General features: G+C 42.8%; 1 protein-coding gene and 1 long non-coding RNA gene across 5 annotated transcripts in view; one reads left to right on the top strand and one right to left on the bottom strand.

The window, feature by feature from the left end:
* Positions 1-8,216, top strand: part of COL11A1 (collagen type XI alpha 1 chain) — a 263,565-nt gene extending 255,349 nt beyond the window's left edge. For 3 of the 4 annotated variants that reach the window (XM_083445146.1, XM_083445147.1, XM_083445145.1), the window contains 2 exons: positions 1,338-1,571; positions 5,284-8,216. In XM_083445146.1, coding sequence (XP_083301272.1) covers positions 1,338-1,571; positions 5,284-5,430 — 381 coding nt within the window. In that variant the 3' untranslated portion in view covers positions 5,431-8,216. The remainder of the gene's footprint in view (positions 1-1,337; positions 1,572-5,283) is intronic. The other variant, XM_083445148.1, reaches the window with a different exon arrangement.
* Positions 1-13,128, bottom strand: part of LOC310679680 — a 122,434-nt gene that overhangs the window by 2,531 nt on the left and 106,775 nt on the right. The gene's annotated exons all lie outside the window — the stretch shown is intronic.

Raw genomic sequence — 13,128 nt, 5'->3', positions numbered from 1 at the left:
AAATGAAGGCAAATTTGGATTTCTTTATTTTTTTGGGGGGGGGAGACCAAAAATATTTTATATTGCATAAAACAATTTTCATCTTATTCCCAACAAAAAGCAACTGTTTTGTTTTCATGAGTTTTTTCCCCACTTATTCTCTCAGCGTAAGAAGCAATATTATTAAATTCCAAATAGGTATTCTGGTGAGGACTTTATTTTCACCATGTCCTTGCTGGAGAATGTGTTGCTGACTATCAAAACACATTCCCACTACGAAAGTTAAGTTATTGAAAACGTAGTACGGGTAAAAGAAATACAGTACAAGTAAAATCCTTTTTCTTTTCTTCAGATGCTAAGTTCAGCTAAAGTGATGTACAAAAACCTGTAACTGATCTGAAGTGCTAATGAAAAAAGTCTTTTGAGAACAAAACTATTTTATGATAAGCAGGAGTTTTGTGTGTGTGACACATACAGAACAGCATGTTGCTGAAGATGAAAAAAGATGTTCAGATTTAAACTTCTTTTCAGCCGTTACTCTAGCTTCAGGTTGCAAAACTTCAGTTAGCATGGTCAAGTATGTAATAATAATATTGTTATTTATACCCCAGCCACTCTGGAGGGTTTCCAGCACATATAAAAACATAATAAAACACCAGACATTAAAATCTTCCAGATACAGGGAATTCAGAAGGGCACTAGTAGGCACAAGTTAAGGACTAAGTAAATTTACCTCAGAATCTCCTTGCATGAAGACAGCTAAAATGTCAAGGAGAAAGCAGGACCAAAGAGGAGAGCCTAGGATTTTGACACTTGTTAAGTTTTTAGCATTTGATAAGTTTCCCAGCTTGTTTTTCTGCACATTGGACCTAAATGTGATACATTCTCACAGTTATAGAAGGCTAGAAAAGCATTATTACAAAATTCATTGTTGGAACCAGCAATGGCATGACTGGTGTTGGAAGGAAGCACACAGCTGCACCTTTGACTTGGGGAAGCATCTAAACCAGGCCACAGAGTTGTAGCAAACTGAAGTTGTGTCTGCAGAATGACGTTTGTTTGTTTGTTGCAAGGTTGCAGGTCACCATTTGCGGTGGTTTTCGGCTTCTGGTAATAGTTTGTGGCCCAAATGCGTAATCATGTAGCGCTGCCCAAAGAGGCTCTGTTTACTGATTCATAGCTTGACTGCATTCTTAATGGGACAGCAAACAGGATTGTGTCAGTTGATTTATAGAGAAGCCAGTTAATGTGTTTTTGTGTCAAGTGTAATCTTGTTTTGCACTTTAAAAGGAGAACCGACCACATGTTTATGCGCCTGTTTCATGGGGTCTATATTTTCCTTTGTTTTTACTCCTCAGCTTTCCTACGTGGATGCTGAAGGCAATTCCATTAATATGGTCCAAATGACATTCCTTAAACTACTGAGTGCCTCTGCCCGACAGAACTTCACTTATAACTGCCATCAGTCAGTGGCATGGCATGACGTGTCTTCTGACAGCTATGACAAAGCACTGAGGTTCTTAGGCTCAAACGATGAAGAGATGTCTTATGACAACAGTCCTTACATCAAAGTTCTTCACGATGGCTGTGCGGTAAGTATAAGCCCTCGATACGCTTTTCTGCTTTCCTAAGCTAACCTGCCACCTTAATCAAATGAGTTCAGTTTAATGCTATCATGCATGTCTCCCAAGACCTTTCTTTAAAAACAAAAAACAAAACCATATTTCGTTTCTGTAGTTAGTTCTTCACCTACGCAGTGTCGTCTCTTTTTAAAATAGCAATAATTAGAACACTTTTAAACTTTGGAAGATGGGAAAGTAATGTTAGCCCATAACTTAAGGAAAGACCAAAAGAATAAAATAAAATCAGACAGTAAGCTGTTCTATATGCACTGACAAGCCAAGTCACTGGAGAAAGAGGATTGAGATATAAGATAGTAATGGGAAAGCATTTGTACTCTACAGTGTGCTGCAGAAAAAGATGAATAAGAATAATGCTGCAAATGGAAGGCCCCCTTCTACCATTTTAATATAATTTCTCCCTAAAGCAGAAAATGCCAAGTGAAAGCAATACCGAAGCTTTCTTTCTTTTTTTTATCTCCTCCTCTTCTTATCCGACGAGCTGCCGTTTGAAGTGGCACTGAAATCTGATACGGATAGAATGGTATTAAGGAAAGTGTGTCTGAGAAGTTTCACAAGTATTGAGACGTTACTGACGTAACCTCAAGAAGCCTGTGGGTTTCATAACATTGGCTTGATGGCCACCCTTGTGATTTGCTTCTCCTTGACCCCTGGTTCTATTTATTCAAAGCAATTCCCTTTTTAAATGTGTCCTTACCTTCTTTACCATCTCTGATGATCCCACAACCCACCCGCTCCACCAATCTGCCTCCCTCACCCCATGGAAGAATGCCATTGCTGTAGTTATTACCCTAATGTTTGGCTTCTGGGCTTCACCCTAGGAAACTGGTTGGTCACTATGAGAAGAGAATGCTGGACTAGATGGGCTCTTCCTTTGTCCTTACCCATGACTACACTGCCCCTGTCACCCACAGTCCTTCCTCTGCCCATCCTGTTTCCCCAGCTCCCATAATTTGCATTGTTAGCTGCAGCAGTGCCTGCATTTGGTGGGAACTCCAGCCAGACATGGCATCATGGTTCCTGGAGGACGCAAGACGTCATCCTTCCTTTTCTGTCCCTCCACATTAGACCATGGTTGGGTGAGAAGGCAATTCATCTCCAGCACATTGGCTTCCCCCACAAAATGAGTCTAGAACATTATCTAATGCACCACATTGCTCAGAGAAAGACTGGGTGTGATAAATAGATACTAGTGATAGCCACTTGAAAAATTTTCCATAGTGGCAGTGTTTTTCAATCAAAATGCAGGCTGTCATTTGAGCATTAAGATGTGCAAAAAAGTAGCATTTTATGCATCAGCTTATTAAATGTGTATGGGATGCAGGTGGCGCTGTGGTCTAAACCACTGAGCCTAGGGCTTGCCGATCAGAAGGTCAGCAGTTTGAATCTCTGCGACGGGGTGAGCTCGCATTGCTCAGTCCCAGCTCCTGCCAACCTAGCAGTTCGAAAGCATGTCAAAGTACAAGTAGATAAATAAGTACCACTCCGGTGCGAAGGCAAACAGCATTTCCATGCGCTGCTCTGGTTTCGCCAGAAGTGGCTTAGTCATGCTGGCCTCTTGACCCGGAAGCTGTCTGCGGACAAATGCCGGCTCCCTCGGCCAGTAAAGCGAGATGAGCGCCGCAACCCCAGAGTCATCCGCAACTGGACTTAACTGTCTGAGGCACCTGAAAGTCCTACCTGCTTTTCCATTACCAAGTTGCAGCTGTGTCTCTTTGCCAGATGGTCAACGCCTACATTCTTGGTGTTGGTACTCAACGAGGATAATCTCCAGGTTTGCTTTCTGGTCTCTTTCACTGTAACCCATAGCCTACTTGATTCTAGACCATGGAAATTGCCAGCTCATAGTGCCTTCAGATCCAACCTTGGCAGCAATTAGGCTTGGGTATGGGAGTGAGGTGGAGAAGCTCCCATTGGCAGTAAAGGTAAAGGTAAAGGTACCCCTGCCCGTACGGGCCAGTCTTGACAGACTTTAGGGATGTGCGCCCATCTCACTCAAAGAGGCCAAGGGCCAGCGCTGTCCGAAGACACTTCCAGGTCACGTGGCCAGCGTGACATCGCTGCTCTGGCGAGCCAGAGCCGCACACGGAAACGCCGTTTACCTTCCCGCTAGTAAGCGGTCCCTATTTATCTACTTGCACCCAGGGGTGCTTTCGAACTGCTAGGTTGGCAGGCGCTGGGACCGAACAGCGGGAGCGCACCCCGCCGCGGGGATTCGAACCGCCGACCTTTCGATCGGCAAGCCCTAGGCACTGAGGCTTTAACCCACAGCGCCACCCGCATCCCATTGGCAGTAAAGGAAGCTTTTCTGTAAGACTAATTACCATATGTGGAGCAATCTGAGGAGATCATAGTGCATGGGGAGGGGAGGCTGAATCCGTCCTTCCCCTGCTGTGAGCCCCCTTTAAAAAGACCCATATGCACACAGCAGTTTGGTGCCATGGGAGCTTTTTCCCTAAGTCTAATCACCATTAATGCCTTGATTTTCACCAAGAAAATGGTGATGGTCCTGTTCTCTGCTGGTTCTAACCCAAACCACCAGGCCCACCCATTCCATGTACAGTGGTACCTCGGTTTTTGAACAGCTTAGTTCATGAACAACTTGGAATTCGAATGCCGCAAACCTGGAAGTAGGGGTTCCGGTTTGCGAACTTTTTCGGAATCCGAACTGTTCCATTTTGAGTGCCCCTGCTCCTTCTTGCACGGGAGTGGTAGCGGGATTGGGGCAGCTCAGCTGGGGAATACGAAGCCTCCACTTCCCAGTCCCGCTCCTGCTTGCATGCGAGTAGGAGCTGGATTGGGGCTGCTCACTTGGAGAGGTCGAGGCTCCGTCACACTTTTCCATTGAGGGGTGCATGGCTGTGTTCACCTCAACAGAGAAGTTTAAAGGAGCATCGGGTGGCAATGTGGAGGCTGCCTCAGTGGCAGTTTAGGGGCTCTCAGATGCAGCTGCCAGGCTGCCTCCACCTTCGCCAACCCAGCAACTATTCCACCTGGCTGCCTTCAGGTGGTGCAGGGGCTCTGATGCTGAGGCCCAGCCGCGAACCCCTCAATGGAAAGTGTGATGGAGCCTGCACCTCCCCAGCTGAGCTGCCCCATCCAGCTCCTACTCGTGTGCAAGCAGGAGCAGGGGCAGGGATCTCTCAGCTGAGCATTTAAAATTAAAACTGAAACTATCCAGAAAACCACAAAGCCAACAAACTTGCAACTCATGAAAAGGCAGCAACACAACAAATTGAAAAAAGGAAACCAACCACAAATGAATCAAAATCACAAGAAAACATCACTGACCCGAACCCTAATTCTAATCCTTACCCTAACACTAACCCAATCCAAAAAGTTAACCCTAACCCAGAAATGGTCTTGTTAGATAGTAAAATTCATGTTAAATTGCTGTTTTAGAGGTTGTTTTTAAAAGTCTGGAACGGATTAATTCATTTCGCATTACTTTCTATGGAAAAGCACGCCTTGGTTTTGGAACGCTTTGGTTTTAGAATGGACTTCCGAAACGGCTTAAGTTTGAGAAGCAAGGGAGCACTGCATATAGCCCTTGACATAAGGAAGGTTCCCCAGCCCTATTACAGACAAGCTAGGAGAAATTTACAGGTCTTTACTGCATTAACTGACAACTTACTTTCATTTTGGTTTGTGTGTTTTTTTACAGACACGAAAAGGCTATGCAAAGACTGTTCTGGAAATTGATACTCCCAAAATTGACCAAGTGCCTATTTTTGATGTGATGATTAATGACTTTGGTGATCAGAATCAGAAGTTTGGATTTGAAATTGGCCCCGTCTGTTTCCTTGGTTAAGCTTAGAAACAAAGAGAAGATCGTCAACAAAGAAAAAATGCACCTTGGTGCTACCCACCAACCCCACTTGATGCCACATGCAAGTTTTGAATAAGATTGGAATAGAAAAATATGTCTCACCATGTATGTATGTCTTCTCTAGAAAACACCTGTTGCCCCAGTAGGACCAGATTCACATGACTTAAACTTGTTTGGCCCATTATGAAGGATCCTGCGGCAGAGACAGACAACGGGGGTAAATTATCTGAAAATCCTCCAACCTTCCATTCCGCCCCAAGCCACCTGCCCCTCCCTTGATATTTTGGTGCTGTAAAATTGAATGTCATGGTGCTCCTTCCATTACAACATAAGAGGTGCTAAGAAGGTATGTTTAATAAACTGTAATTATTCTATGTACAGTACAACGCTGTCCTTTCTGTGTCCATTTCCAAAACTTGCATGTGTCCCTGAATCGCAACTGGCTCTTCTGTTATAATGATTTCAAAACTATGTTGTCAATACTGCGTATGTATTATGAAAAAATAAAGTTGTAATTTCCAGTGAATCCAATCCCATATTTTTTTCCTGATTAATAATAATAATATTAATAATAAAAAAACCCTTTGTATATATTGCTGTTCAAGAGCTCTGTTATTTGTAGTCACCAGGAAAAGCTCAGGTGGCAGAACTGGAAACATTTTAGTAACACACGTCTCTACTGTTACTGCTTTGTGATAAAGAACTCCAAGAAGGAAAGTACCAATTGAGGTGCTGTTCCGTGGTGCTATACCTCAGACTTTTTCCCTTTTCCTTTTCTGATGCCAGGGAATTTCAAGAATATATATATTGATATATGCCTAAAATAAGCAAGTTTTATGTTTGGGAATGGGAAACATGTATGGTTAAAATGAAATTGTGATGCAGGGCCTCTTCTGATGCTACTTTTAGGGTGTGGGACAGCCTTTCTCAACCTGTGGGTCCCCGGATGTTGTTGAACTACAACTCCCATCACCCCTATCTAGCAAGGCCAGAGCTCAGGGATGATGGGAGGTAGTCCAACAACATCTGGGGACCCACAGGTTGAGAACCGCTGGTGTGGGAGCTGTTGGTGCATGAGATCTTCTTGTTCCTCTCTGGTAATATTGGGAGGCTGTGGCCATGTAGGAGGAGTCTTTTCTGTGGCTCCTTGCTACATCAGTGTTACTGCTCATCCCCCAAACTGGAGCAACATGGCTATGTAGAGGAACTGCCCCATGATCTCCTCTCACGTGGAGAGATGTTACCAGAGCTAGGTGGAGAAGCATGCATGCTCTGCCTGCCATGCCCTACAGGCAGCATCAAAAAGAGGCCCTCAAATAACCTGTCATGGGAGTCATCTTCAGACATTCAGAAAGAATATATGAGGCTCAAACTGGGGCAGGATGTGGGCATTAGGTGCATGTGGATCCACCTCCAAGCTTTCTGAAGGGGCCTTCTAAGTGTGTACATGCTTAGCAGACTCCTTGCAACGTGGAACCCTGAAAATGCAAGAAAGCTGAGAGGGGGAGCATGTATTTCCAATGCAAATAGGAACATCAGGGAAACAGCCAGTGTGCATGTCTAACCCACCCCAACTGAGCCCACATGCATTATTTTTGAATACTCGGAGAAGCCTATGGCCGTTCCGTTTCTTGTACCTCACCTGGATTTTGTCGCATAGATACTGAAACCAGATTCTAAACCATTATTTATGGATTGTGTCCCCATCAGTTGTCTGATGGAATTACACCATTATATGTGAGCCAAGATTAATATTTCCTGCCCTGGACATCATTCAATATAAGAAGTCTCAGATTCTATCATCTCATCCCCATCAGTATTTATTTTCTTGAGTCCCAGTCGAGGAATATTGGAGCCCAAAAGAAAGCTGTTTATCAAGAAAGTAAGATGGTGAGAGTCATCTCACAGGTGTGTGTAGGATTGCCAATATTTATACCAGCTCCAGTAGATGTGTCTTTTAAGACGTTGATGAGCTTGATGAGCAGATATTAGCATGAAAAGCTTCACCTGTTGATTTCTGCAGACCCAGCTGCTTGTTAAAGGTGCTAGTAGACCAGTTCAAGTTATTGCTTGTGGGGTTGTTTTGGCCAATTGGTGCTGAATACTGTCAGTACTGATCATCCTTTCAGTGGTTTGCAGGAAGAGGAGGAAGACCACCCCATGCACATGCTCCATGTTCTGGATATGTAGTCCTAGAATCTGTTACCCCCTCAGTAAAGGAGATGCAGGAGTAGAAATATGGGTCTACTCATGAATACCCTTTGCTGGACTGTGGCAAATTAAGTCCAGGTCATGTGATTCTACCTAGCTGCCAAGCAACCAATGAGGAAACAGCTAGCTATAGAACTTATTTTCTGACCCTAACAGTCATAATTTGCAATGCATCCCCCACCCCACAACCACCCCGTGGCTAATCTGCCCTGGCCTCAACACATTTTTCTCTCTCCAGGTAGTCAGACATAGATATTAACTTAAAAACGCAAATCCTTTTGTACTTATTTTTCATAATATATGTAAGACTTGAAAAATAAATGTTTGTTACTATTTCTTATATAAATTTGTTTAAATTAATTGATATCAGATTCAACTAGCTCGTTTTCAGCTGTTTTTTTTAAATCATGCATACATTTTATATGTACAACAGATTTTAAAGTCAACAGTTTGCTGTTCAGAATTCCTTTTTTTAAAAAAACCAAAGTTTGTAACTTTCACCTCAAAGAGGGAAAAATATACATTTTATTAATAAAATCAAGTCTTGTCTACCTGGACTGATCATTCTGTTTCTTAGACATATAGGAAATGTTATCTCTACTTCAGTAACACAGTAATATTCTGGTTCTAGATAATCCATCACATGTACCAAGGAATACAGATCAAAAACATTCCTAAATACCACAGCAAAGGCAATTAAAAAAACAACAACCCTCAAAATCTCCAAATTCTCAGCTTCAAAACTGGAGTTTGGGTCTTTATTTTATTCCATCTGATTCTATCTGCTGTCTCCTCCTTGCACCAGTCTCCCAAGTTACTCAACATGGCCTACACAGATTCTTCCTCTTTAGCGGGTTGCGGCTTTTAAGCCATTTGTACACTGAGTAAAACTATACAATAAATTCATACAATTTTCTGCATGTAATTCACCTTCCAAGCCAAAAATGTGGGCTTTATGCACTGTTAGTCCTACAGAGTCAACCCATCGAGCATGGGTTGATTTAGGGTTAATGAGCATGGCTAACTTAGGGTCATTATATTCAACAGGTCTACTCTGAGTACAGCTTTGTTGGCTACAACCCTCGATTTTCAGTGAGGCGGTTTCATTATGACAGCTACCAGCATACTTACTGCAAGTACAAGAGCTACATATTCTGCCCATGATCCAGAGGTCCACCAGTGCTTAGATACACCTAGATTACTTAAAATCATAGAGTTGGAAAGGACCCTGGCGGTTATCTAGTTTAACCCCTGCAATGTAGGAATCTCAACTAAACAATCCATGATAGGTGGCCATCCAACCTCTACTTCATATTCATTCCACTGTTGAGGGGACAGCTCCCTAGATGCAAAAAGCTGCTGAGATAGTCTGGCTGGTCAAAATGCTGTGGAGATTAGGTCAAACTTCACCAACCTAGAGCCCTCTAGATGTTTTGGACAACAGCCCAAGCCAGCATGGGCAATAGCCAGGAATGATGGGAGCTGTAGTCCAAAAATATGGAAGGCACCAGGTTGGCATAGACTGAACTAAATGGCCCATACACACATCCTCATTATTTTGTGAAGGGGACTGTGTTCTCCATCTACACACCTATATTAGTATATTTTTTCTCTGTTTAAAACCTAAACAAATCAATTAAACAATGTTCCTGGTCATGATGATAATCAACTGATTTTTTTCATAATAAAAAAAACCCAATTTATTGATTTTGTCCGCCATAAGGGTGGTCATCATTAAATTTCAGCAAGCTTGGTTGCAAACATAGCTTTTGGTCACAGTCTGGAAAACAAAATTGTATTGACTAAACCTGAAAGTGTCAGCAGAACTGTTTCACTTGCCAAAAAGAGATACTAGTTTGGGTTGTTGTTTTTTTTAAAAAAAAAGGCTTCAAAGTGGAATTGTTAATTCTTATTGAGAAATCCTGGCTTCATGAAATACTGTGTCAAAATTAAATTGACTTTTCCAGAGTTAGATGGAGCTTAATCCCTAACCTTTTCACAATGACTGTAATTAAGATTTTCACAATTATTAGAGGGGGCAGAGAAGCATTTTCAGCTGTGTAGCAGAAGAAAAATCATTAATGCCATTTTTATATCACCTTACATATTTTATTAACTCACTCTCTCCAATTCAGAACCCTGTGCACTCCAATGTGTGCCTGGTGTTCTTCTGAAAGGATGATTCTGGATTTACTGCAGTGGGGGAGAAGGGTAGGACCGGATGGATCTATTTCACACTTTTACCCATAGCACCTTTACTTATGAGTAGCAAAGTAGCAATAAGTCAGGGTTCCATCATTACAAGCATTTCTGCTTGGGCAACAGGACTTCCTACCTCTCTCCCACACCATCGCCACAATCTTTTTTTTTAGATGTCCTCTCAAGCTTCCAGAGATGATTTGGGGAGGGTGGGTGGTACTCAGGTGGGGAAAAGAGAGGGGAAAGTTATTTTACCCAAGCAGAAATTCCTTGGGCTGTTGGGATGCATTACTTGGCTACTACCCTTCGTTTCCACATAAATATGCAAGTTGTTTTTTTTTGGGGGGGGGGGGGTTACCAAAACACAAATTTTGACACATTTAGGCTGCAGTCCTATTATGGGGGCAGAATCTGAAGATGGTTCAGCCATGATATCCAAATCTTTGTCAGGTTCAAGATGGCCAAACGGGAGGTTCTAAGAAAAAAAAAATGTATTTCCATCCACTTCTAGGCTGGGTTTCTCCCCCCCCCCCCCCCAAAAAAAAAAAACATTTAGCCTTCCACTTAAAAATAGTAGGGTAGAAAGAGAGATTTTGTTTGGGGGCATATCAGGGGATCAGGATAGCTTTGGATTCCAGCCATTTCCCACTCCTCCATGATACTCCACCAAACTGTCCCTCCTTTGGGGATCTGCCCATGCCAAACATCTGCTGAGCCAATATTTTGGAGGTTAGCAGTTAAGAGGGGGAAATCAGATATTGGATCTCCCTCTCCAGTGTGAGAATGCTATTTCCAGTGCTGGAGAGGGGTGTTCAATTTATCCTATGGCTCCTGGAATGACCCCATTGCCCTGGGAACATTGGCTTGCAATCCTGAGCTGGTCAGAAGATTCAGAGAAGTACAAAACAGCCATGGTCTGATCTGCAGATTCACCCAACAGATAGAGAATGGGACATTTTGTACTGGGATTTTCAAAGTCTGAATCCCTGAACCATCCCCAAGGAGAGCATCTCCAAACACACATCCCTTAAGCAACATTGAATGCTATTTCCACTAAAGTGGGTGTAATGATCTTTCAGGGTGAGGGAGCTCCATATTGACAATGGAGCTCCTCCCTGGGTAATGTTGATTTGGTCCAGATGATATGGTGACTGGCAAAGCTGAACCCAAGGCTGAGGTTCTGTGTTTATATTTCTGATTAACATGTGTGTTTCCCATTTGAAACAAAAGTAGATATGTACATATCACTAGGTTGGCTTCAGTCTAATGGCTTTGAATTGTATACAGATCATCCTGTATATGGGGACTTCCTCTGCTCTTTTATGTATATGTTTCTGTTCCCTTCTAGAATCAAAGGAGACCGTGTAAACATGGGGATATTGTAGTCAATGTTCGGAATATATTTGCAATACTCTAATTTGCATTTATTGCTCTGAAATGGTAAACCCCAGCTGAGACCAATATTTTAAGGATTAAACAATACCCCAATTTGAAGTTTGGTTACAGTTCATTAAATTTAGATAGTAGCAAACACAGAGAGAGTAGAATTACAAAGCTTTACAAATTTAAACAAACCACAGAACGTCAAATGCAGAACACACTATAAAAACTCAAGAGACTTGAGGTAACTTTTCCTGTGCATTACAGAATGGTAATGATTACGACTACAAACAGCAAAAGATTCCAACATAAATAGGAGGGGGGATGGGACAAGAATGGGGTGAATCCAAGTAAATCACATTAAGTTTACCCTGAGTACGATTTACAGTGGTACCTCGGGTTACAGACGCTTCAGGTTACAGACTCCGCTAACCCAGAAATAGTACCTCAGGTTAAGAACTTTGCTTCAGGATGAGAAAAGAAATCGCGTGGCGGAGCGGCAGCAGTGAGAGGCCCCATTAGTTAAAGTGGTACCTCAGGTTAAGAACAGTTTCAGGTTAAGAGCGGAGCTGCAGAACGAATTAAGTTCTTAACCCGAGGTATCACTGTAAATGGATTTGACCCAATATTGAAGCCCAATAGCTTAAAGGTACTTAGGATTGGCTCAGTGGTGTCATATTAATAAAAAGTTCATTGTTTAACCTGATACTCAGGGAATCTCAAGTACAGTGGTACCTCGGGTTACATACGCTTCAGGTTACATATGCTTCAGGTTACAGACTCCGCTAACCCAAAAATAATACCTCGGATTAAGAACTCTGCTTCAGAATGAGAACAGAAATCATGCTCCGGCAGCGTGGCAGCAGCAGGAGGCCCCATTAGCTAAAGTGGTGCTTCAGGTTAAGAACAGTTTCAGGTTAAGAACGGACCTCCGGAACGAATTAAGTACTTAACTCGAGGTAACGCTGTATAGTTTTTTTAGCATTGTATCCAGAAAGCATCCATGAATTTGTGACCTGGGCTCTAGTGGACCTAGGGCTGCACTCCTCACCTTTAGGGGCTAAGCCCATGAGCTATGAGGAGGCGATGTAGTGAGCGATGGAGCTGTCCCTCAACACCAACCCTCAATTATCTATCTCCATAAGAAACCACAGTGTATTGTGCTATCACTATCTCAAACATCTTGGCGGGATGCCAGGGTTCCTGCAAGAGCACTAACAACCAAGGATCTGGAAGGGCGGTGACTGACTCCTGTTGAACCACAACAAAGCCACACACCCTCACCCATGATGTCCAAGCAAACAGTTACTAAATTGAGCAAGGCTTTCAACCACAAGAGATTTCTCCAAGTTCAGGTGGGGCTAGCCATTCAGCCCTAATTATGAATCTATCTAGAGGTCTATCCTGCTGAAAACAGGTATGAGCTTCTTGGGTTTACATGTGAGTTGCCAGCCTGAGCTTCACTTGGAGCTGTCCAAGGTTCTGTCAAAATCAGAAGTCCTGCTGGAAAACTACACTTGGGTTTGTCACCACAGCCTGGAATTCAACACAGATGTCTTAGGATAATTATAGTTCAGTTCAAACTACCTCCCACAAAAGCACAAAGCATGGCTAGTTCTGACTGGTGATTATAAGGGTCCTTGATATAAGTATTCTGAGAGTTTGAGAAGAAATGCAAAATCATCCATAATAAAGAATCCCGCTTGGACTGGATGAGGGACTCCCCAAATTTATCTCCTTGCAAAACAGATTTTTTTTTTTTGGGGGGGGGGGGTTCCCAATGTAATCCAAGGTCTGCCTCCCCACCCATCCTTTAACCAGTGCCTAAACTAGGCAGAAACCACATTCTTCTGGGAAAATAGCTCAGTGATAGAGCACATGCTTCACTGC

The sequence above is a fragment of the Podarcis tiliguerta genome (genome assembly GCF_965153285.1).
Source record: "Podarcis tiliguerta genome assembly, chromosome: 6".
NCBI lineage: Eukaryota > Metazoa > Chordata > Lepidosauria > Squamata > Lacertidae > Podarcis > Podarcis tiliguerta.
The sequence above is the reverse complement of the archived record's forward strand: the minus strand, read 5'-3'. Positions and strand labels throughout refer to the sequence as shown.